This window comes from Episyrphus balteatus, chromosome 2 (genome assembly GCF_945859705.1).
Source record: "Episyrphus balteatus chromosome 2, idEpiBalt1.1, whole genome shotgun sequence".
Taxonomy (NCBI): domain Eukaryota; kingdom Metazoa; phylum Arthropoda; class Insecta; order Diptera; family Syrphidae; genus Episyrphus; species Episyrphus balteatus.
The window spans coordinates 14301755-14324025 of record NC_079135.1 but is presented as its reverse complement, the minus strand read 5'-3'; the positions used below and the strand labels follow the sequence as shown (position 1 = coordinate 14324025).

General features: G+C 32.5%; 4 protein-coding genes across 8 annotated transcripts in view; 1 reads left to right on the top strand and 3 right to left on the bottom strand.

Annotated features, from left to right (window-relative positions):
• Window positions 1-5045, bottom strand: part of LOC129910963 (homeodomain-interacting protein kinase 2) — a 139322-nt gene extending 134277 nt beyond the window's left edge. For 2 of the 5 annotated variants that reach the window (XM_055988573.1, XM_055988575.1), the window contains exon 1: window positions 4520-5041. The gene's annotated coding sequence lies outside the window, so the exon portion shown is untranslated. Of the gene's footprint in view, window positions 1-3780; window positions 4085-4519 lie in introns of those variants that run through there. The other 3 variants (XM_055988576.1, XM_055988577.1, XM_055988574.1) reach the window with 3 other exon arrangements.
• Window positions 5046-8118: 3073 nt separating this feature from the next.
• On the bottom strand, window positions 8119-9464 carry LOC129910965 (uncharacterized). The gene is made up of 3 exons (XM_055988579.1): window positions 9340-9464; window positions 8405-9273; window positions 8119-8294 (listed from the first exon to the last, which is right to left on the bottom strand). Exons 1-3 carry the CDS (start codon window positions 9349-9351, stop codon window positions 8276-8278), a joined length of 900 nt encoding a protein of 299 aa, XP_055844554.1. The 5' UTR covers window positions 9352-9464; the 3' UTR covers window positions 8119-8275.
• Window positions 9465-14532: 5068 nt separating this feature from the next.
• LOC129910969 (uncharacterized) lies at window positions 14533-15109 on the bottom strand. The gene is made up of 2 exons (XM_055988582.1): window positions 14929-15109; window positions 14533-14855 (listed from the first exon to the last, which is right to left on the bottom strand). Exons 1-2 carry the CDS (start codon window positions 14938-14940, stop codon window positions 14544-14546), a joined length of 324 nt encoding a protein of 107 aa, XP_055844557.1. The 5' UTR covers window positions 14941-15109; the 3' UTR covers window positions 14533-14543.
• Window positions 15110-20718: 5609 nt separating this feature from the next.
• On the top strand, window positions 20719-21472 carry LOC129910968 (selenoprotein F). The gene is made up of 3 exons (XM_055988581.1): window positions 20719-20867; window positions 20921-21036; window positions 21095-21472. Exons 1-3 carry the CDS (start codon window positions 20820-20822, stop codon window positions 21420-21422), a joined length of 492 nt encoding a protein of 163 aa, XP_055844556.1. The 5' UTR covers window positions 20719-20819; the 3' UTR covers window positions 21423-21472.
• The last annotated feature ends 799 nt before the right edge of the window (window positions 21473-22271 follow it).

Here is a 22271-nt window from a genome sequence, read left to right as displayed (position 1 = left end):
TTGTGTGTTATGAAATAGATATTCAACGTAGGTACCTATCTAAATGTATTTTCTTTAATGAGACAATTCAAAATATAGAAAAACAAAAAAAAACAACACAGAAATACGTGGTAGCAGTTATGATTTCTAAGAAAAGTTTATCTTTAGGAAAATGCATGGTTATTCAACTTTGTTTTTAGTTTTTAAGTTGTCAGAAAGATTTATGTTATTGGAATTCAGTAGAGTTGACATTTTTTGACCAAACGTCCTTGTAACAGTTTAAGGCATTCAAGGAATTTCTTGAATGAGAAAAGTTCTATTAACTAAGATAAGAATCGATGAAAATGTAACGATTTTTTCAAATACAGCAAATTTCACGACATATAAAGACTTGAAAATTTTGGAAGTTTTTTGTTGGAAGAATTCCTTGTTAGCTCAATCAATTGTGATTTCTGAGGTGATTAATGGTGGTGGTAGCACTATTGATTGGCCCGTCTTTCGGTAAAAAATTGACAAAAATTGGACTAAAACTATTCAATTCATTCAAATTACCGATATTCAGCAATTGTTTGGAGATATCTTCGGTAGATCGCAATGCAAATCACTACTTGTCATCAGTTAAAGTTTCTTCACATAGTACAAGAAAGTTGAAAATTTGAAGCAAGCATTTATTTAATTTTCGTGATTTAGGTATCTGAATATTATTGGTAGAGTCTGACGAAAGTTGCGGAAACTATTTTGCATGCAAAACATCTTGAGCTACTGTATCAATAGATTAAGTACCTACTTCCTATGCTGTTTTATTTCGAGTCTAGGATTTAGTCGTTAATGAAAATTTCAATGCCGAATGCTTTCAGTATTCAGCAACTTTCTTGCAATGTGGCCAATATCCCAAAAAGGATTATGCAGAGAAATGGAATTACCAGAACCAACATTCAATACAACGAATTCTTATTTTTTGTTTTTATCTACAGAAACATAATGATATTTCATAGATGGCGTTGGAAACGTATTTAATTCACTTTTCCAAAGCCCCAGGGGTCTTTTCGAGGACGAAGGGAACTAAAAACTCATAAAAATCAATCAGTCCTTCCTCAAATCAACATATCATAAAAATCGGTTAAGTCGTTCCCAAGTTATGAGAACAGAAAAAATGGGCAATAAGCTAAGTCACTTGTTTCTGGTTTGATTATCTATAGGGTTTTATGTAGAAAAATCATCCCGTTTAAAAAAAAAAATTAAGAATTATTAAGAATCAAAATATTCATTTAGATTAAGACATTTTATAAAAATGCGGGAATGTTGCAGAAAAACACAAAAGATAGATTTTACTTTAAAAGGGATAACTTCCATAAAATCATCCCGTTTAAAAAAAAAATTAAGAATTATTAAGAATCAAAATATTCATTTAGATTAAGACATTTTATAAAAATGCGGGAATGTTGCAGAAAAACACAAAAGATAGATTTTACTTTAAAAGGGATAACTTCCATAATTTATTTATAAATCCTATTAAAATATGAACTTATGTTCCTGAACAAAAGCTTTCTTTGCAGTTTTACATCCCAGTGAATAATGCTTATCTGAGCCATAATTTAAGGCTATTGAAATAACTAACGATCGATTCCAATCAAGTCAAATGAATAAATGCATAAGTAAAAAAGGTTTAAGATCCACAGGACCAAGGTTCTATTGGGCGTAACCAAGAATTTGTACCTACTGCTACTACTCATTTTTCAAATGTTTAACCAAAACTCGAATAAAAGTTGAGGAAATCACTTGGAGTAGCCAACAAATGTCAATATTTATAAAAAGATGCTAAAATGCAAATGAAAAGTTGTTAGTGCTTAGAATCGTGCCAGGATCTACTTTGCCTCTTCTGAGAATGGATAGTATGGGGAAATTCTCAACAACTTCAACTTTAATCTGGTTGCATGAATATGAACAAATTCTCGGGTAAAATTTTTTTGTTGGTAACGAGTACCAGAGCTAGTATCTGGCTTAACTAGACCGGGTACAAGTCTGACTTAGTACTTATGTTAAGAAATTACCGCTTATTGTTTTGGATATAGAAACTTTCAAGAGACCAGTTCTGTAATTTATATGGGAGATTTCTGTAATTCATCCAGAGATTTCAAATTTGTCGTGTTAACATTTTAAAATCGATAATTTTAAATGGAAGTGTACCTCTAAGTAAAATGTTTTCTAACCGGTGCGATTCTTTTATCAATGTTAGTTACAAATTTCTTTAAATTACCTCTATCAACAAGTTTTCACCACTTTTCGTTTAATATTTTCCATAATTATTTATCCAAGATCCCCTTTAGCTTAGGTAATAATAAATATACCTTTTCCAACGGTTGTTCTATTTGTTTAACCTACTGAATCTACAACAGAAATATGTTGTTAATGACTAGAATACTGTTAAATAGAAAATTAACTGTTGCTATGTTGTTTTGTCTTCTTTTTAATGTGAGTTATATTTCATAATTCAATGTTTGAACCTTCTTTCCAGGTCACAGAAGAAACTAATTTCACTCTCTCATAACAAACATCAACTCAATTATTAACAAAAAAACTAAAATCATGGATGGAAAAATATATCAAATTACATCAATCTGCCAAAATCAGTTAAAATAAAAAGAGATACGATACTCCTTCTATACGTAACCTTGTCCTGCCCTTAGGCTTTGAAATGAATCAAATTATTAGGTAGGCTATCTACTAAATTTCAAAGTAAAATAAGGTTACACATACATAGGTAGAGTAGATGCCTACTCTTCCATATGGAATCACCTAGTAAAGGTTGGTACATCAAGTTAGTTAAAAATTATAGCCCAAAAAACTTTTGCAACACACCAAAATGAAATTTTATTCAACTGAATAGGTACAAAAAAAATCACATTAAAGTGATTTACTTCAAAAATTACATCCAAGTTGGTATATTATAAAGGTGGCAGAGAAGGCACCTAAACTCTCTTTGCCAAGTTAATGGATAAACTATTCTTTTTTGCTCAACCATATGGAAGATAACAAACATGACTTCATACAGCCACGTCCAAAGTATAGGAAGGTATACATACTGGCAATGGCAACACCTTTAACTTATTGAAAAGAAGAAGAAAAAAGGCAAATAATAAAGAACCTGTGTGGGCGCAAAAAGCAAGCCTTTCGCCATATAGGAAAGGTATCTACTTCCATAGTTGTTGTTCTTTGGCAACAGCAAAAGAAGAAGAAGAACCTCCTTACTCCTTTTACCTTCTTTGAAATGGCCAACAATTGAAGTAACTTATTGTTATGGAGGTTACCTTCAATATATTCCATTCCAAAAGCCACCTTCTTTTTTTCGTCGTCGGTCGTTTCGCCAAAGGCGGAAAGAACCAAACAACCAAAACCATTGCCAGCACCCAGAAAGAACCTAATAAAAATAAATTCTGTATGCGTGGCGGGTTAGCATAAACTTTCGCCACGAAAAAATTATCTCAATGAATCCAACACAATCGTGTCGTTTATTCTTATTTTTAGGACAAGAGGAATATAGGCTTGGCATCGTAATAAAGACTAATCGGGGGAGAAAACAGAGAACAGAGGCATATAATTAGGTAACAGGTGTGCTTCCATATGGAAACTTTTGTGTCGTTTGTTCACGACTTATAGTCGCCAAACTGGGATTTGGGACTGACCGACAGAGAGATAGATGATGGGTCATCATAACTTAAAGCCGGTATCATGTTTTGTCATGAATTTAGAAAAAAAATGTCAAACAGGTCATTTTTCTGGGCACACGGTAACCAAACTCACCTAGAAGAAGAAGAAAAAGACAATCAAACAGAACGATTGTCTACAACAACAAAAAAATACAACATATTGTTGTTGTTTTTTTGTCATTTCTTCTATTACTTTTTTTTTTATTATTATTTTTCTACCGTATGGTTTGTTCGTTTTGTCATTGAGCAAAAATAAACTTTTTTGGGTTTGTTTGTTAACTCTTTTTTGTGTTTGTTGTTGTTTTAATTAAATTTCACTTGTTTTTTTATGCAATACACTAGTTTTATTTGTGTGAAATTAAAACCACATCACACACGTTTTTTGCTATTTTTTTTGTTGTTGTATCGAAATTAGAGTGACAGCTGCCAGAAAAGACGACGACGGCAACGAAGAAGTAGGCAAAAAAAAAACAACAACAAAATAATGGTGTATGATAATGATGGTCGTCCGCCCGGGAAAAATGCGACCGCTCCCGAAAAAAAATGTTGAATCGTTCCTCGCGTTCCTCCCTGAACGTTTTCTAAACAAGGTATACACACATTCACACACACACACATATACGCATATGTACGATAAAATAGAAAGAGCAAAAACGTATACAAACACACAAATCCAACAAGCTAAAAACTTGTTTGTGTTGGTTATAATAATGGTGGTGGTGGTTTTTCCCCTAGGACGAAGACGACAACGAGTGTACAAAGAAGAGATTCCTCATTTATTTTTTTTATTCACCATGAATTTTATTTTTTTTATGAAAAAAAAAAACACTTACGAGCACTTTGTTGAAGTTACAAAAGATTTTTTATTGTAATTTTTACATACAATCACTTTTTATTGGGATTATTTAATAAAAAAAATAAACTTTCGTTTATTTGTAGTAGATTATTTTTTTAGATCACAAAAAAATATTAGAGAAATTTCTTAGATTGATTTCACCTCACCACAAATTCCAAATAAAATGAAGGCAAAAAAAAACTTATGGGAAGAAAAAAAACTACTTGAATCGAACTCAAGATAAAATTTAAGAAATAAAGGGTTAAAATAATAATAAAATTAAAAAAAAACGAAGGGGAACTATTTAAAGTCTAAATTTTGTGTAATTTTTATTATATTTTTCAATGCGTTTGTTCGTTAACGCTGGCCATTTTTTTCTTTTCTTTCTTCAATCACAACACACGGTTATATCGCGTAGCGTAATTTTTAAGGTACACCGACGATGGTCACCACACAGTCCCGTCTCACATTCGTTTGTGTGGTATAATAATTTTGAGTATACAAGTTTAACTTGATTTGCGAGAAAGTTTGAGTTTGATGTTCGATTGAAGACGTGGTGTGGTAGTGGTGGAAATAATAATATAAAATGGAAGTGCATGAAAATTCGAAACAAACTGCACGAAAAGAAAATGGCCGATTTGACGTTTGGGTGGTGAGTTTTAATGAGGCGACATCTATTGATGAGAAATAATTAATTAAGTGATGACATAAACCTAATGTACTATTAGTGTAGTAGATTATTATTTTCAAATCAAATACAAGAACCAGAATTAAGGAATCCTTAAAAAATTCTACATAATGGATGCGTTCGACAAAGAGAGTGCACTTATGAGTGCTCTGGGATTTTTGCACTTGCACCATTGTATATATATTTCTATAGTACTATCAATCCATGAAAATACCTTAGCGACATCTTTTGGTACATCTGCACTTCAATTTTCTGCATAAGGTTCAAACATAAAATAAACTAGCGATCCCAGCGGTGGCGACGCAAAACAGAAAATTCTACTTCATGAGAGTACTATAAGAATATATATACAATGCTTGCACTTTCATGGGGAAAGTATAGTCAAAAGAAGTAGGAAATTTTAAACTTATTTAAAATCTTTGTAGACACAGGAAGGTAAAAATAAGTGGATGGAGTTTAAGCCCAATATTTGAGCAACGTTTTAATATCAGCGGTTTGTAGGTCTTTTTTGTTGGCAAACATTATGTATGAAATCTGTCAAATTTCAATGAAACCCTCCCAGGGAGAGACAAATTGATAACAAAAACTTATTATAGGAAAAATATAATTTTGCTTTGCTTTTCACAAAACAAAATTTTAAAGGGTTAAGGTCACGCCACAACGTGACACAACGCAACAGAACGCAATAGAACGCAACACAACGCATGACAAAACGTGACCCAAAGCAAAAAAAAAATAATTAAAATATCACAACCAGGGGCGGAATAAACACTAGGTAAATTAAAAACACGAACAAAATAAAATTTAATATTAAAATATTTCTGTGAGAGGATTTTGCTATAAATAGAGCTAAACTAGACCAATTTTAATTAGTTCATCAGTGGTCGTCGAAGAGTTAACATCGTCAACCAGCTCCTGGAATCGGTAAGTGGGCGTCGTGTCGCATTGTGTCGCATTGTGTCGCATTGTGTCGCAATGTGTCGCATTGTGTCGCATTGTGTCGCATTGTGTCGCAATGTGTCGCATTGTGTCGCAATGTGTAACATTGTGTCGCATTGTGTCGCGTTGTGTCGCTTTGTGTCGCAATGTGTCGCATTGTGTCGCATTGTGTCGCAATGTGTCGCATTGTGTTGCGTTGTGTCGCATTGTGTCGCATTGTGTCGCATTGTGTCGCAATGTGTCGCATTGTGTCGCATTGTGTCGCATTGTGTCGCGTTGTGTCGCGTTGTGTCGCATTGTGTCGCATTGTGTAGCGTTGTGTCGCATTGTGTCGCAATGTGTCGCATTGTGTCGCATTGTGTCGCAATGTGTCGCATTGTGTTGCGTTGTGTCGCATTGTGTCGCATTGTGTCGCAATGTGTCGCATTGTGTCGCAATGTGTCGCATTGTGTCGCTTTGTGTCGCATTGTGTCGCATTGTGTCGCAATGTGTCGCATTGTGTCGCAATGTGTCGCATTGTGTCGCATTGTGTCGCGTTGTGTCGCTTTGTGTCGCATTGTGTCGCATTGTGTCGCATTGTGTCGCAATGTGTCGCATTGTGTCGCATTGTGTCGCATTGTGTCGCAATGTGTAACATTGTGTCGCATTGTGTCGCGTTGTGTCGCTTTGTGTCGCAATGTGTCGCATTGTGTCGCATTGTGTCGCAATGTGTCGCATTGTGTTGCGTTGTGTCGCATTGTGTCGCATTGTGTCGCAATGTGTCGCATTGTGTCGCAATGTGTCGCATTGTGTCGCATTGTGTCGCAATGTGTCGCATTGTGTTGCGTTGTGTCGCATTGTGTCGCATTGTGTCGCAATGTGTCGCATTGTGTCGCAATGTGTCGCATTGTGTCGCTTTGTGTCGCATTGTGTCGCATTGTGTCGCAATGTGTCGCATTGTGTCGCAATGTGTCGCATTGTGTCGCATTGTGTCGCGTTGTGTCGCTTTGTGTCGCATTGTGTCGCATTGTGTCGCAATGTGTCGCAATGTGTCACAATGTGTCGCATTGTGTCGCATTGTGTCGCGTTGTGTCGCATTGTGTCGCATTGTGTCGCAATGTGTCGCATTGTGTCGCATTGTGTCGCGTTGTGTCGCAATGTGTCGCATTGTGTCGCATTGTGTCGCATTGTGTCGCGTTGTGTCGCATTGTGTCGCATTGTGTCGCATTGTGTCGCATTGTGTCGCATTGTGTCGCATTGTGTCGCATTGTGTCGCAATGTGTCGCATTGTGTCGCGTTGTGTCGCAATGTGTCGCATTGTGTCGCAATGTGTCGCATTGTGTCGCAATGTGTCGCATTGTGTCGCAATGTGTCGCAATGTGTCGCATTGTGTCGCATTGTGTCGCATTGTGTCGCAATGTGTCGCATTGTGTCGCATTGTGTTGCAATGTGTCGCATTGTGTCACAAATCCTCTTTATGGTAAGCCCTAACTTTGCCCATTTCTGATTGAGACAAGGAGATTCCACATAATAGGTTAATTCATTTTGCAGCTGATATGCATGCTTTTGATTACGTTTGATCTGGTTAAACCACACTTTTAATGTGAAAACCAGTTGTTAACGAATTAAATGAAAATAAAGGGTGACAAACAATCTAGCATTATACTTGTCTTCTTATTCGTGCATAAAGTAAAAATTGAATTCCCTTAATACAGGGTGACAGGGTGCCACCCTACCAGCTTTTTGGCACATTACTCCTGAATCACCCTGCATATTTAAAAAAGAATCAAATCAACTGCCTTTATAATTATTTCGGTGGGTGTTTATCTTTAAGGTTTTCACTCAAATCGAAAACTCAAAACAAACCACACACAAGTTTCTTCAACTAAACTTTTTTGTGGTTTGTAACGACCGCTAATCACAAAATCACGACTTGTGTGAAATTTTAAAATTTAATAAAATCAACAACTGATATTTTATTTTTATGTAATTTTATTTATTAGCTTAATTTATTTGTCTGTTCATTATTTTTCACGCAAACATTATCACAAAATATTTAAATTGACTCCCAGGAGTAGTTAATTAGTCAATGTTGTTTGTTATGCCCTGAATTCCAAAAAAACTCGTCCAGTTTTATTTTTTTGGTCTTCATTCGGTTGAAGGTTTCCTTAAAAAGAAAAAAATCATGATCAAAATAGGTCAGATTGATGGTTATTTTATGTCCAATCAGTGAATGATCAGTAATCACTTTTTTCTTTTTTTAATGAATTAACTTACTTTGCAAATAGTTCCGCAACCGGTATGGGACGTGCAATTGTGGCTGGGTGCTGCTGCTGGTTTGTTGTCGTTGATGCAGCTACCGGCTCTGCCTTGTGGCCTTCATCTTTCTCCTCTTCCTGCTTGACTTCCTCTTTTGGCACCTTAGTTGATGATGTTGATGATGGTGATGGTTCCTCTTTGGGTTTGGTTTCATCGTCTTCTTCATCGTTGTGATGGAATTTACGTGTCAATGGCACTGGAATATCACGCTTGTCATTAACGTGGTCTTGAGAAGGAACCGCTCGCGCTGTGGTCGATGATGAAGTTGATGATGTACCACTTGAATGGGTTGATGCTGTTGTTGGCTTAAAGAGATGCTCGTTATGTTGATGGATTTGAGGGGAATATGGTATTCTAGGATGGGCTGGGATGGTTGCAGATGTTGTTGAAGGAACTGCTAAAGAGATATGAGTTCCTTCACTTGGGTGTGTAGAACTACTTGGAACGGGTTTAGAAGATGGTGTGGTTGGTTGTTTTTCGATTGAGCTAACTGGAGGAGCAACAAGTGGACGAGAAGGCTTCTTTTTCTCTTCACTGCTTTTTTCATCACTTTCAGAAGAATCTTTGTTTTCACGTTTTGTCCGTAATAATAATTCCCTTGGAAGAACATAGGGACCTGGTAATTTTGTAGGTTTTGTTGAAGGTAAAGGCAAGACTTTTGGATCTGTAATGAGGGTTATTTTTTCCTCCGGTTTTGGATCACTTGGAATATCTGGATTGATCGGGCTTGGTCGAATTAAATCCACAGGTTTTGATAGTTCTTCTGTTTCCTTTGATTTTTCCAATGGAGCAGCTAAACTGCATGCTAACAATGCGTAAACAATTATCTAGAAATAAAAAACAATAAGCTTTTTCAAGACAATCCGATATTAGTCAATTACTATGCAACTCACCAACTTTTGCATCTTTTCAACGATTCAATATCAAAACCTTATCTGAGCTAATGTGTAAGATATAATCGGCTTTTTATTGAATTTCACTATGTGCAAGCTCAAAGTGTTTGCGCAGTGACCAAAGCACTTAGCCAATCATTCCTCACGATCATTGCTTATGATCATGTTTACTTGTTGGTGTAAGTATAGTATTGTCATCACAATTTAGATGGTACTCGCTAATCAATATTGTGAGTCAAGCTTTTGGGATTGCTTGTACTTTTGGTGAAAAACAAGATTTTACATACATATAGCAGGTTGGATTGTTAATAATGATTTTTTTGTATCGTTTGTTGTGGGTTAAACTACAACAACAAAACAAATCTGTTGGATGTTATTCTTGTTGCGAAAATTTATTTTACATGCAGATAACTAGAATAACTAGCAAAATTTTTGATCTTGAAGTATGGTTTAATTATAAAAAGCTTATACCTTATCAAGATTACTTTTAAAATACCATTAACCTTGACTCTGTGGTTTGAAAAAGAAGGAATAATTTCAATTTCTTGCATTTCTGTACAATTCGATGCAGAAAAATACGAATTTGGCGTGTATTTTTTTTTTTTTAATTATTTTTTAACATGTTCAAATGATTACTATAGTTTTTGTTTTAAATAAGTATATTTGCGAAAGTTCATTTAAAATATCGATTTAAAAAGGCTCCACGGCTTTGGTTTTTTAGCTGTTGGTAATGTGGTATACTTAAAAACATACCAGGCAAAATTATGGTTCCAAAACAAATTCGTTCTACCTTTTGACCCCCAAGATTCTTTGATGGTATATTACAGACTCTCATAGTTCGGACTTTTTGATAGTAGGCAAGAATGATTTTAATATTGTCCCTAATCATCTTACTGGCAAAGTTTTGTTGCGTTCATAGAGTTAATGCCGGAAATGTAAATTTTCAAACAAAGGATGCTAATTTTCCCTACTAACAATTTTGCTTCTATAATGCTTTACAGAAGCAACAATTGCATCTGTAAAGCTTTATAGAACCAAAATTGTTTGTCGGATTAGATCTTTGACGGATAACTATACAAAATTAGTTGTAAAGAGTTTTTCCCTGATGTGTTGTGTGAAAAAAGTTAATGTCAACTTTTATTCTTTAACTTAAGTTGACAACTTTTTGTCACTATTTTTTTCTCAACTCTCAAGCTATAATTAAACAAAAGTTGACCAAATCTTAGTTTCAAAAATATCCGTGGTATATTTGTGACAGCAACCAAAAAGACTTTCAGCTTAATTTAAAACCTGGAAGGTAATCGTGTCTTATAATTTTATCGAAGTTTTGTATATTATTATGTTGGTCTTTTTGGGGTTCAAAATATTAAGTTGAATATAAGAATAATAATTTAAAATTGGTTTTTAGCAGTGATTTTTAGATTTCGCTGAAAAATTATTTTAGGTAAAATCAATTTTTTGTACAGTGTGTAATTTGATGGCAGTAATTTTATTCTGATATAAGAAAACTTGGCGGGAAATGTGTGTGATCAATAAATTAACTTAAGAATTTTTGTTCACAAAAATTCAATATATATTATATAATAAGGTTCAACAATCGGTGATTTAAATGAAAGTTAAAATACATTTGGATATTTTCCTTTTGAAAAATTTCAAATCTTTTATAAGCCATTTTGTATACTTAATAAAATTCACTTCTATTGTTTTAAAAAGTTTTTTTGTTATGTTTTTAACCCAATATTTCATCATACATAGAAAATCTCAAGGTTGCTTGCCTAACTTCCGCTTTTTTCGGAAGTTGAGAAAATCTCAGGTTGATCATTATTTCAAGAGTTGAAATAATTAAAAAGTCAACTTTGCAAGTTGAGAATAAAAATCCTCAAGTTATGTTCAACTTCAAGCCCTTAGATAGCTTTGCTTTACGAGATATCCTTTTGCAATTTTTACTCAAGAGCTATATCCCAAAACTCGTGATATAATTGAGTAACTTGCAACAAAAATAGAGTAAGTATTTCGTAGAATATTTATTTTGAAATCAATTTGTTCTTGACTTCTTTTGTTTAAGTACCGCAATTTCTCCTGAGAATTTCTAATGATTATAATTGTTCATAATATAATATCTCAACAACATCTGAAGGAACAAGTTTGAACTTAATTAAAACCTATAAACAGCATTTCGAATAAAAAAGTTTCAAACAATTTTTTGGGTACAAAAATAAAACTGGAGTTACAACGGCATTCGTTTCAGATAACCTCAGTATGATAAAAATTCAACAAAAATCTTGTTGCAAATCGTATTTTGTGCTATTCGGGTAGGTATGTATATCGGAGCTTATTGTCTGCATTGCAGTTTTATTTAAGCTTATTTTGGAATTATTTTCGTTTGACTTGAGATGAAAAATTATTCCTTACTTCTTGATGAAAAGCAAAAAAAAAAGGAATTTAAAGGTTTTTGGATATCGTAAAAAATAAAATTTGGCATTTGTACCAATTCATATAATAATAGGGTCATTAAATTTTGAAAATGTATAGATTACCGGATCAATTTTAAATGAACTTGTTTTTGTGAATACATTTTTTGAACATTTATGTATAAATTTGAAAAAAATAAAAACTAATAATATGGTTATATGCTAAAGTTTAACTTATTTACTTTAAGCTTTCTCAGTTTTTTTATTAGCTAGTTAACCAAAGTACAGTTGAAACTCGATTAACCGGGATGGTCGGGACCGAGCCCATCACGGATAATCGAAATTCCTGGATAATAGAACTTTTTTTTCAAGAAAAAATGTATGTTTTTAAGTTTTTATTAAGAAAATAATTTAAAAAAAATAGAAAACAAACAATTCCATAAAACGTAACAATAATTTTTTTTTTGAATACCCATTTATCGTAGGCACAAAGCCAAAACCACTAATCTTGAAAATTGTAGTTTCGAGAAAAAAGGCTTCAATGTTTTGGAAACTCAAGCAACCTTATGAAATCTCGTGCAAAGGAATTTTAAAGTTTAGGCATCTAGGCAACAGATGGAGGATTGGGATCGATAAAGGGAATAGAGTGATCGATAACAAGTAAAATGACGCAATAAAAAGAAAATGTCAAAAAATGCAGATTCGCGGTTTTGGCGTTGTGCCGACGATATGTAAATTACAAAATTACGAGATTTATTATGAACTTTAAAGAAAATTGTTGCATTATTGTGTGACTGGGGTCTTACCCGTTGTTTTTCTTCGATTTAATAAATGTAATTGCGGTGAAATAGCAATACAGATATCCTGATATGTTATTCCAGGATAATTCTACTTCCCAAAAAAAAAAAAACTAAGAAAAAAAAGACCCTCTACAAATTTTTTTTTATTTTTAACTGCCCATTTTGTATTTTAGCTAAGTTTCATGGGCACTACTACTACTTTTATCAAGTTCATTTATCAAATCCATTTTGCTTTGTATTGACAAAACTTTACGTGATCTTTTATTTGCCCTTAACAAAGAAAATGCCATAGCCAAGATTCTTGACTTACGGTTTTCCAACTAAAACTGAGCATTATTCAATACAAACCTAGATACAAAACAAAACATGCGTGTCTGTAAGATGCAATAGATACGAAATTCCGTTAGTTTGGAGAAGTGAAGGATCTTCCTCTGTCCTTATGTTACAGATAGTAGAGTTTATAACGGATAATAGAGTTTAAATAAATACATTTTCTTTATTGTCGAGAAAGAACGTCAAATAATTTCATCACGGATAATAGAGCGTCCCGGTTAATCGAATCCCGGATAATCGAGTTTCAACGTACCTACAATTTGACACATTTATTTAATATTGATTACAATTAAAGTACCTTATTAAAAGTGTGCCTACACAAATTATAAAGTCAAGTTTTTTTACCGACTACTTCCAAAAAGGAGGAGGTATTCAATTTGTCTGTATTTTTTTTTTGTAATTACATATTTTTGTTTTTTTTTTGTTTGTTTGTTGCCTTATAACTTTTGATAATTCTTTTTGTATTGCAAAGCTGGTGCCTGCAGACCTGCAGTGTAGTCCCATTTCGTTCAGTTCTGGCCATAGAAACTATTAGAAAAACCATAAAACACAGTTTTGATCCATGTTAATATTCTAGTTTTTCCTTTGGACAGTTTCTGACTTTTTGATAAAAATACTTCCATCCGAGTACCTTTGAAGCAAATCTTTTTGATAAGTTATCGAATAATTATGTATACGTGTTGTGATGGATAATTTATATGAATTAAATTCCTACTCACCAAAGGAATGCATTCTATTTGTATTTAAATAAATTATCCAAAACTTGTAAATTTGTGATAGTTGTTAAAGTGATACCGCAGTTCTTTACAAGTAACAAAACTCATCTTTTAAACACGAGAAGAAAGCCAACAGCGAGATATTTCTTTTTTAAATTTTAATATGTAGATAATTACTAAAAACATTTTCATTTAAAACAATTTTACCATTCATAGATAACACTGGTCGGCAACGGATATAGAGCAAGAACCAAACCCTACTTTTCGAGAGGAATTTTGTGTGCTGAGTCCGAATCTGAAGTCAAAATTTCACTGGCACGTCACGTTTTTGAAATAATTGAATATTAATAGGTCAAAAACGCGTACATTTGACATCGAATTACATCACCGTTAATTTTTTGTAAAACTACTTATGCAATCTCAAAACGCCATATCAACACGTCCTAAAGGTATTTATATTTTTTCAAAATTATTTTTTTTTTCTCAAAGATATTGAAAAAAGAAATTTATGATAGATATCTCAAAATCTTGATTATTTTTTTCAAAGTAATGAATGGTTTTTTGAATCAAATTCCATCTTGCGTCTTCTGATTTGGACTTATAAAGAGCAACATATTACGGAAAATATATATTTTTGACTAAACATAAAAAAAAACTCAATTAAAAATTAGTTTTTGAAGCTTTATAGCGAAAATAGTGATGAGTATAGCTCAAAAACTAGACGTGATAGAAAAAATCTGTAAACAGTTTTGAATTCAGCACACTAAAGTCAATCAAAATCACCTTATAAAGTTCTTGCTCCCGACATTTTTTAGTTTTTTGCCGACCAGTGTAATTAGTAAATCGGTCGAAACTCAAAACAAAACACATCAGAATAAAACTAAAACAAGACTAATTAAATCACAAAACAAAGCAAATAAAGGGTAAATAAAGGGTAAATAATTTTAACCCGATGTCCTTCCAATAAGATCTTTCAATCCGAGTTTCTTTGGTGATGCTGATGAATTAGTAGATCGTACGTCCCTACTTATTTCAGCCAAACCGTTAACAGCTTGTATTCTCAAAAGATCATTCTCGTCTATACTGTCATCAGCAGATAAAGATCTAGCCTCTGAATCTGTGTCACGTTTTTCCGAAATACTACTTGCATCGATTTCTGCCAGAGGAATATCATAAATTGCAAATCCAAAATCATCGCCGTTGTTTGTTTCCTGAGGTATTGCCAAACATGTTGCTACCAAAGCTGCAATAATTATCTGAAATTAAATAAAAACACGATCGTTTACAATTAAATGTTTTTTTTTTTTTTGTATAATATTAATTTATTACTAATTTGTTCATGGTTTCTTTTGACTATTTTTTAAAAACAACGAAGATAGCGTATCTTCAGTGATGATAATTTGGTTACAAATGGTGTTGTAGTGCATACAAACCGCCTATTTATATTGGAATCGAATCAAAGAAAGATTTTTGATGAGATATTTTTTTTGTATTGTTGATGATGCGCGTAGGAGATTTGGTGTGCCAATATGTATCAGTTTTGTTTTTTATTAAACTGTAAAATAAATTTCATTAACTATGCATAAATAAATATTTATCTAAATTTTTTAAATGGTATGATGCCCAAATTTAACCACAACATGTTAACAAGTCAAACATTGCGATATTTATTAGGTTTTTAGTGCTTTTTTTTCTTGCAAAAAGACAGAAGTTAAAGAAGATAAAATGTTTAATTTTTTGTACGAATTAAATGGAGTGTTTTTTTGGGGAAAGACAAAAGCCAGCAGGGTGAGTCGTGTGTCAGTTCATCTTTGAAAATCAATGTTTAACTCTAAATTTAGTTCAATTTTATTATTTTTGTTATTTTTTTCTTCGTTATTCTAAATTTAGTTCCTTTTCATGAATATTTAATCCGTTAATATAATTAACTGAAATGGAAATTGTTGCATAAATCATTTTGAAGAGTCGTAAAAAAGTCAACAGATATATCATTGTAAGATTTCTGTGTGAAACAGTGAGATTTTTTTTTCACTTTAGATTCTTTGATGTAGTCAGCTTAGAGCAAGCTGTATAGGTACTACTATCAGAGGGTTCATCATGAGTGCATGGAATAGTAGTTAGTAAAAAAAAAATAATAAAGTACTAAGTATATTTGGGGGTTAAAAAAACCGCTAACTTTCTTTCAGAATTTTTTATGAATTTATTTTCATTTTAAGATTTAACATGTTAATAATCTTAAATGCATAACTTGAATTCTTTAACATTTAGTTATATTTTTAAAAAATTAAAAAGCAAACAATTAAATATCTCGAAATATGAAAAAATAGACTTATATCACTTTCAAATACAACCAGCTCATTATGTTAAATTTTACAAAATAAAATGACAAAATACAGGTGTGATGTTGTAATGTATACCAAATTAAATCTTAATCCTTGACTATATTGTTTAATTTTTGGATATGGTGTAATTTTTGCTTTCATTTTTTTTTAACCAATTCACCGATGAGAGCTTAACTATTTTTTAAGTTTTCTGTTCCAAATGTAGTTAGGTATAAAAATAGTGAAAAAAATGAAGAAATTTCAGGGTTAAAAAATTCTATAAAATTTATGCATTTTTTTAACGCATTTACCTATCAGACTGTGAACAGTAAATGACATTCCTGCCTTCAAGCTTCATTATCTCTGCAACCAATAATAATACATTAAATTAAGAGACGGTTTTTACATGCATATTATTCACTTTTTATTTAGTTTGGATTAAAGTTTTATTACTACGGAAACTGTTTGCAAAAAGTGAACAAATTCAATTCGTGACAATTTTTTCGGCTGCTAAACAACGAAGCAAATTAATGTATCAAAAAAAAACAATTTTTATAGATTTTTTAGGAAAAAAAATGGCAACATTAAGATTTTGTTTTTTACTTTTGGAAAAGTGGCCGTTGTAGTTAAACCTTTAAGCTTATAGTACACAGATCGAGCTAAATTTTAGCTCCCGCTTATAAATTATCAAAAATTCGGCTAAATTATTTCGATAATTTGTATGGGAGCAAAATTAGTTCGATCTACATATGTACATGCTAGGCCTTAACGTGAATTTAATACCAACGATTTAAGTTTGTATTTCTTATAGGTAGCCAAGGATTGAATTTGGATTCATATTATTTAGTCAGAACAAAATTAAAATTTATGTCGTTATTTATTATTCGCCGTTTTGTTTTGTTCTTGTTTTTATTAAAACTTTTTAAAACTTATTTTCTGATATTTTGTCTTGAATTTTGTATTTGTATTTTTATTATTATGACTTTGACATAATACTCATGGAATTTTTTCGTTAACATATTCGCTGTTGACTTTGGAGACTGTTGTTTTGAAGATTTTTTTTTATTTTCAGATGAAATTAAAATATGGATTTTAGCAGTAGGGGGAAGTGGTCACCCTTCGTACAGTTTTTAATTATTTTTTTTAGTTATTTATTAACTCACTCCAGCTTCGAGTAAATGGACTTTATTCGTAATATGTATATTATTACACTTTACAAAACAGTTTGACACTTCTAAGTCAAAGGCTTAAATAGTTGTATCCATTTTACGAATCCTCCCCACCCGTGCCTTCGTACCTTCGTACAGCACATGGGGTACATTAGTACAGTATATTTAAAACGTTAATTTGACTTAAGCCTTAACTACATTGGCTCAAAAAGTGAAAAAGTACAAAAGTGAAAATTTCCAAACGCATTTTTGTATAGTTTTTCGGGCTAGAAAACTAAAACAAATGATGCCAGAAAGCTTATTTTTGGGTCTAGCGCTAGCCAGAAAAAAATATTTTCACTTTTGTACTTTTTCAAAAAGTGGTGTAGGTATGTAGTTAAGCCTTTACTTTTGATTTGTCAAATGCCAAATATGCGTTTTTAAACATTTAATTACTTATTAATTTATTAATTGAACTTGACTCAGAAAAAAAAAAAACAAAAACAAATAAAAACTTAATTTTTCGCGATTCGATGATTCTGAAACAAATTATTATTTAGATAGGTATATAAAAATACCAACCTTAATTTAGGCCGTGTGTGAATTGCCTTAAATAGTTAACACCGTGTAAAATTTTGGACACTATTGGGGTGAATAAAAAAATTTCAAATTGTTTAATATTTTTCTCTGCCTATTTTCTGCCTCTTTTCTGCCATGAAACTCCTTTTTAATAAAAAAAAAAAAAACAAAACGAAACCATCTGCAAAAAAATTTAACTCAAATTTAACCAGGTCCCAGAGCCCAATAAATTTTTAACAGCTGAAAATGTTTTATTCACCTCAATAGTGTCAAAAATTTAACACGAATTTAACTATTTAACGCAATTCACACACGGTCTTACTACAGAATGTGAACAACTAATTTTAAAGGTTTAAATTTCACTTCAATAAAACTGTAACTCCGTGTTTTGATTGTTATCTGCTCAAGAAAATTTACTGGGGGCATACGTATGCGTACGAATATGTGCCTCATGTTTGACTGTACTTATGCTCCCCAAGCTGTACATAATGCAGAAAAGCCGATTTCTGAAAAATTGTACTGAGACTTTGCAATATTTATAATTAAAACACAAATTTAACACTTTAATCAATACAAACATACAAAACTTACTCACAATAGGTGTGTTTTTTATTACAACCGGTCTTAACTGGACAAAAAAAACGCAGTCTGGGCTAAGCAATTTACATGTTAAATACAACAACACCTTAGCCCCTTGGGCTTAGTTGTTTAGCGAGGAGATTTTTCTGGGCTTAAGTTTTGAAGAGTTTTAAATCTGTGCTACCAAACTAATTTTTTCATAAATTGTTTAGAATTTGTTTAAAAACGTGAAAACTCACGTTTGGAAGGACAAAATGTATTAAAATAGTTTTGCTAGCATACATTTTTGTATCTCTTTGTAAAACATACATGAAAAATACAAGAAAATGACGAAAGCGAAAAATATGACAACTCTAAATTTTTGTTGTGTCTGCTGTTTTCGGAACATTCAATATACAGTGCTGCCAAGATTTCAGGTTAAGCCCTGAGGCGTTTTTTTTGTCCAGTTAAGACCGGTGGTACTAAAAAACACACCTATTATGACATCAAACGTACTCAAAAAAATTACTCAGAGCACTAAAAAAAAACTAAACGTATTGTAGCGACCGAATCTGTTGCACTAAGGATTCAAAATTTATTAAGCAGCTCGGCGCCTACTATGTCTATGCACACTAGTAAGCACGTGTTTAAATACAGTTTACGAAGGGTAACCGTGTACGAAGGGTGACCACTTTCCCCTACGGATATAAACCGGTGAAATAGTACTCCATATAAGTACTTTTAAAGAAAAAGTTTCAGTGGTTTTTCTGTAGTCAAAAAAGTACTGGTAAATATACATCTCAGAAGCACTTTCAGATAATGTGCTTCGCCGATGTACTTTTAAAGTACATTTGTCTGTACTTTTAATGGAGGGGAAATTTATTTCATCTTGCATGCAAGAAATAGATAGCTGCTTCACGTATTCTTATATACAGAAGGTATTGTGACTTGGGAAATAGCTTTCCACGCCATCTAACACTTGTAGCGACAACCCGAAAATGATATAGATTTTTTTCGATTTGCAGTTCAATGTAGTTTCCATAAGAAAAAAAAAACAAAAAAGACTTCGAAAGACATTTATTTTACGAATTAATTTTATATAAACGAGTATCAATTTTATGATTGTAAAATGATAATAATATGTGTTTATATCTAAATCAGGGGTCGAACTACGGCATACGTACGTTAACGTATTGACGCTTTATGTCTCTATCATTTTCTTCTGATTCAAGCCTGGTACGCTGCTCGCGCTAAATTTTAGCTCCCATACAAATTATCGAAAATTTTTAGCCGAGATAAAATGGATCCCATACAAGTTATCGATAACTTGTATGGGAATTTTATCTCGGCTAAAATTTAGCGCGAGCAGCGTACCAGGCTTAAATAGAGAAAGCAATAGTCAAAACGTTATCGAACGTATGCCGTAGTTCGACCCCAGGTTTAAAATGTATCAAACAGAATAATAATTCCTATTTAATTTGTCTCCAAAAAGGGAAGCAAATCGCAGGAGAACAACAACAAATACTACAAAAAATATAGAAACCATTTTGGTTTAATTTTCTTTCAAATTTTTTGAAAATAAAAAAAAAAATGCTTAAGCCTGGTACGCTGCTCGCGCTAAATTTTAGCTGAGATAAAATTCCCATACAAGTTATCGATAACTTGTATGGGATCCACTTTATCTCGGCTAAAAATTTTCGATAATTTGTATGGGAGCTAAAATTTAGCGCGAGTAGCGTACCAGGCTTTTTCTACTATTATTTGTGAAAAAGAAAAACAAATAAAAGAATAATTTAATAATTTATATATTTTTTATAGTATTTTTTGTTGTTTTCAAGTGATTCGCTTGCACTTTTTAAATACAAATTACACAGGTATTATTATACTTTTTGATATATTTTAAACCTGATTTAGATATAAACACATATTATTATCATTTTACATTCATAACATTGATAATCGTACATATAAAATTAATTCGTAAAATAAATGTTTTTCGAGGTCTTTTTTATTTTTTTCTTATGGAAATTACATTGAGCGGCAAATCGGAAAATAATCTATATAACTTTCAGGTTTTCGTCGCTATCCACCAGGTGCCGTAATGCCAAGTGTCAATATAACTGAGTTTTTTCCCGAGCTCCTATCTTTTTTTAGTGGAAAAGAAGTATACTTCTTATACGTACATATTTCACCGGTTTTTTCTGTAGTTCTACGTTTGCTGGGTAGCAGTGTATTTCTATTAATCAGAAAATCTATAATTGTCCTTTGGAGGTGGTAGACTACTCATGAGTGGGAATCTAGAACAACAACTTCTCGTTGTGTTCTTCGTAATACTAGATCTGCAAATCGTCTACTTCCAAAGGGCTATTTTTTTTCTTCAGAAATTGTTGATTTATTTTTTTTTTAAATGTGTATATTTAAATCAGTATCTTTGGACACATCCTCTTTCCGAATTAATTCAGGAACTGCAACTAGCTTCGCTTCGATCTGTTTCCCCTTCTGTCACTTTGACAACGTTTGACATTTCGGAGTTTCAAAAAAAAAAAATATAACACTGACGTAGCCAAAGCCCAAAATTTTTTTTGATAATTTTTGTGTTTTTTTGTGCAAAATCATGGCGAAACAATTTATTTTCTTAGCATTTATTGCAATTACCAGCTTTGTAAGTAGTATTATTAATAATTTGTTTTCATTTGTTAACATTTATCATTGCAGTGCGCTTCCAATGCTGAATTTACAACACAAGACTGCCGCGAATTGGGCTACATCAAAAGTCAATTGATGTGCTCATCCTGTGATAAATTGGATGAATTTGGACTTGAAAGTTTAAAGTAATATAATTAATGCAATTGTTAAACTAATTCTTTATTAAACTTCTTTTATAAACAGACCTCATTGCTCCGAATGTTGTCAAGAAGACAAAACATCATCAACAGAAAAACGCTATCCCAAAGCAATTCTTGAAGTGTGCACATGCAAGTTCCGTGCATATCCTCAGATTCAAGCCTTCCTCCAAAGTGAACGACCAAGAAAATTCCCAAATCTTGAAATCAAATATGTTCGAGGTTTGGATCCAATTATTAAATTGTTGGACAATAACAGAAAAGTAAAGGAAACTCTTTCAATCACAAAATGGAACACGGATACTCTTGAAGAGTTTTTCGAAACACATTTGGAGAAGAATCCGGCTAAGTCAGAATATAGTAATTATTTGTAAAAGTAGAAAAATATATTGAATACGAGATTTTTTGTCACTCGTCAGATAAATAGATTATTTTATATTTCATTGTTGAGTATCCATGCTTATTTAGTATTTTAAGATATTGAGAACTGCGTTAACTTAAAAAGATTTTTTCTTTACAAATAAGAAGAAAATATCTGTATTCTTCTCGACAATACTTGTAACCTTTTATAAAAAAATCTTTAATTTTCCCGCTTTTTCATCAAAATAAGGCAAAACAACTAATGACAGACCACAGAAACGTAAACTTGTTCAATATACTGCCGTGCTAACCAAAAAGGGGGTATGAGCCCAAAAAATGAGTTTGTGGCATATTTGAAAACGTTAAGCAGCACTTTATTTTTGGGCGAGATAAAAAAATCGCATTTCCAACTTGAAATAGCTCAAAACCGCAAATGAAAAAGGGCTCATCAGGGGCGTACACTCCCTTGGGGCAAGCGGGGCGGTGCCCCGGGGCCCCCGACCGACCCCAGGGCCCCCACTGGAGACAATGCAGAGAAGGAAACTGTTAGCATAAATTGAGTTACAAAGTAACCAGGGAGACAAATTATGTCATTCAGTGTAATGTTTAATGCATTGGTAGCCACACAATATATGTATATTGATTTTAAAAAAAGGTTATCCCAGGGGCCCCAAAAAAATAAACTGCTTTTTTAAAAGAAAAATTATAGTTTTATCTTAGGGCCCCAAAAAATATTACTTGAAAAATCTTTGCCACCACAAATAATACAAAAATATTATTTGAGGATCCTCAAAAGTGGTTCAAAACAATCAAATGGAAAATTAAATATAAATTCAGGGGCCCCAACATAAATACATAAGGGC

Excerpts from the sequence above, each read along its gene's own strand:
- LOC129910968 (XM_055988581.1), top strand. The coding sequence starts at position 20,820 with ATGGCGAAACAATTTATTTTCTTAGCATTTATTGCAATTACCAGCTTT. Across the intron at positions 20,868-20,920 it reads TTATTGCAATTACCAGCTTT|TGCGCTTCCAATGCTGAATT; the intron begins GTAAGTAGTATT and ends TTATCATTGCAG. Across the intron at positions 21,037-21,094 it reads TTTGGACTTGAAAGTTTAAA|ACCTCATTGCTCCGAATGTT; the intron begins GTAATATAATTA and ends TTTTATAAACAG.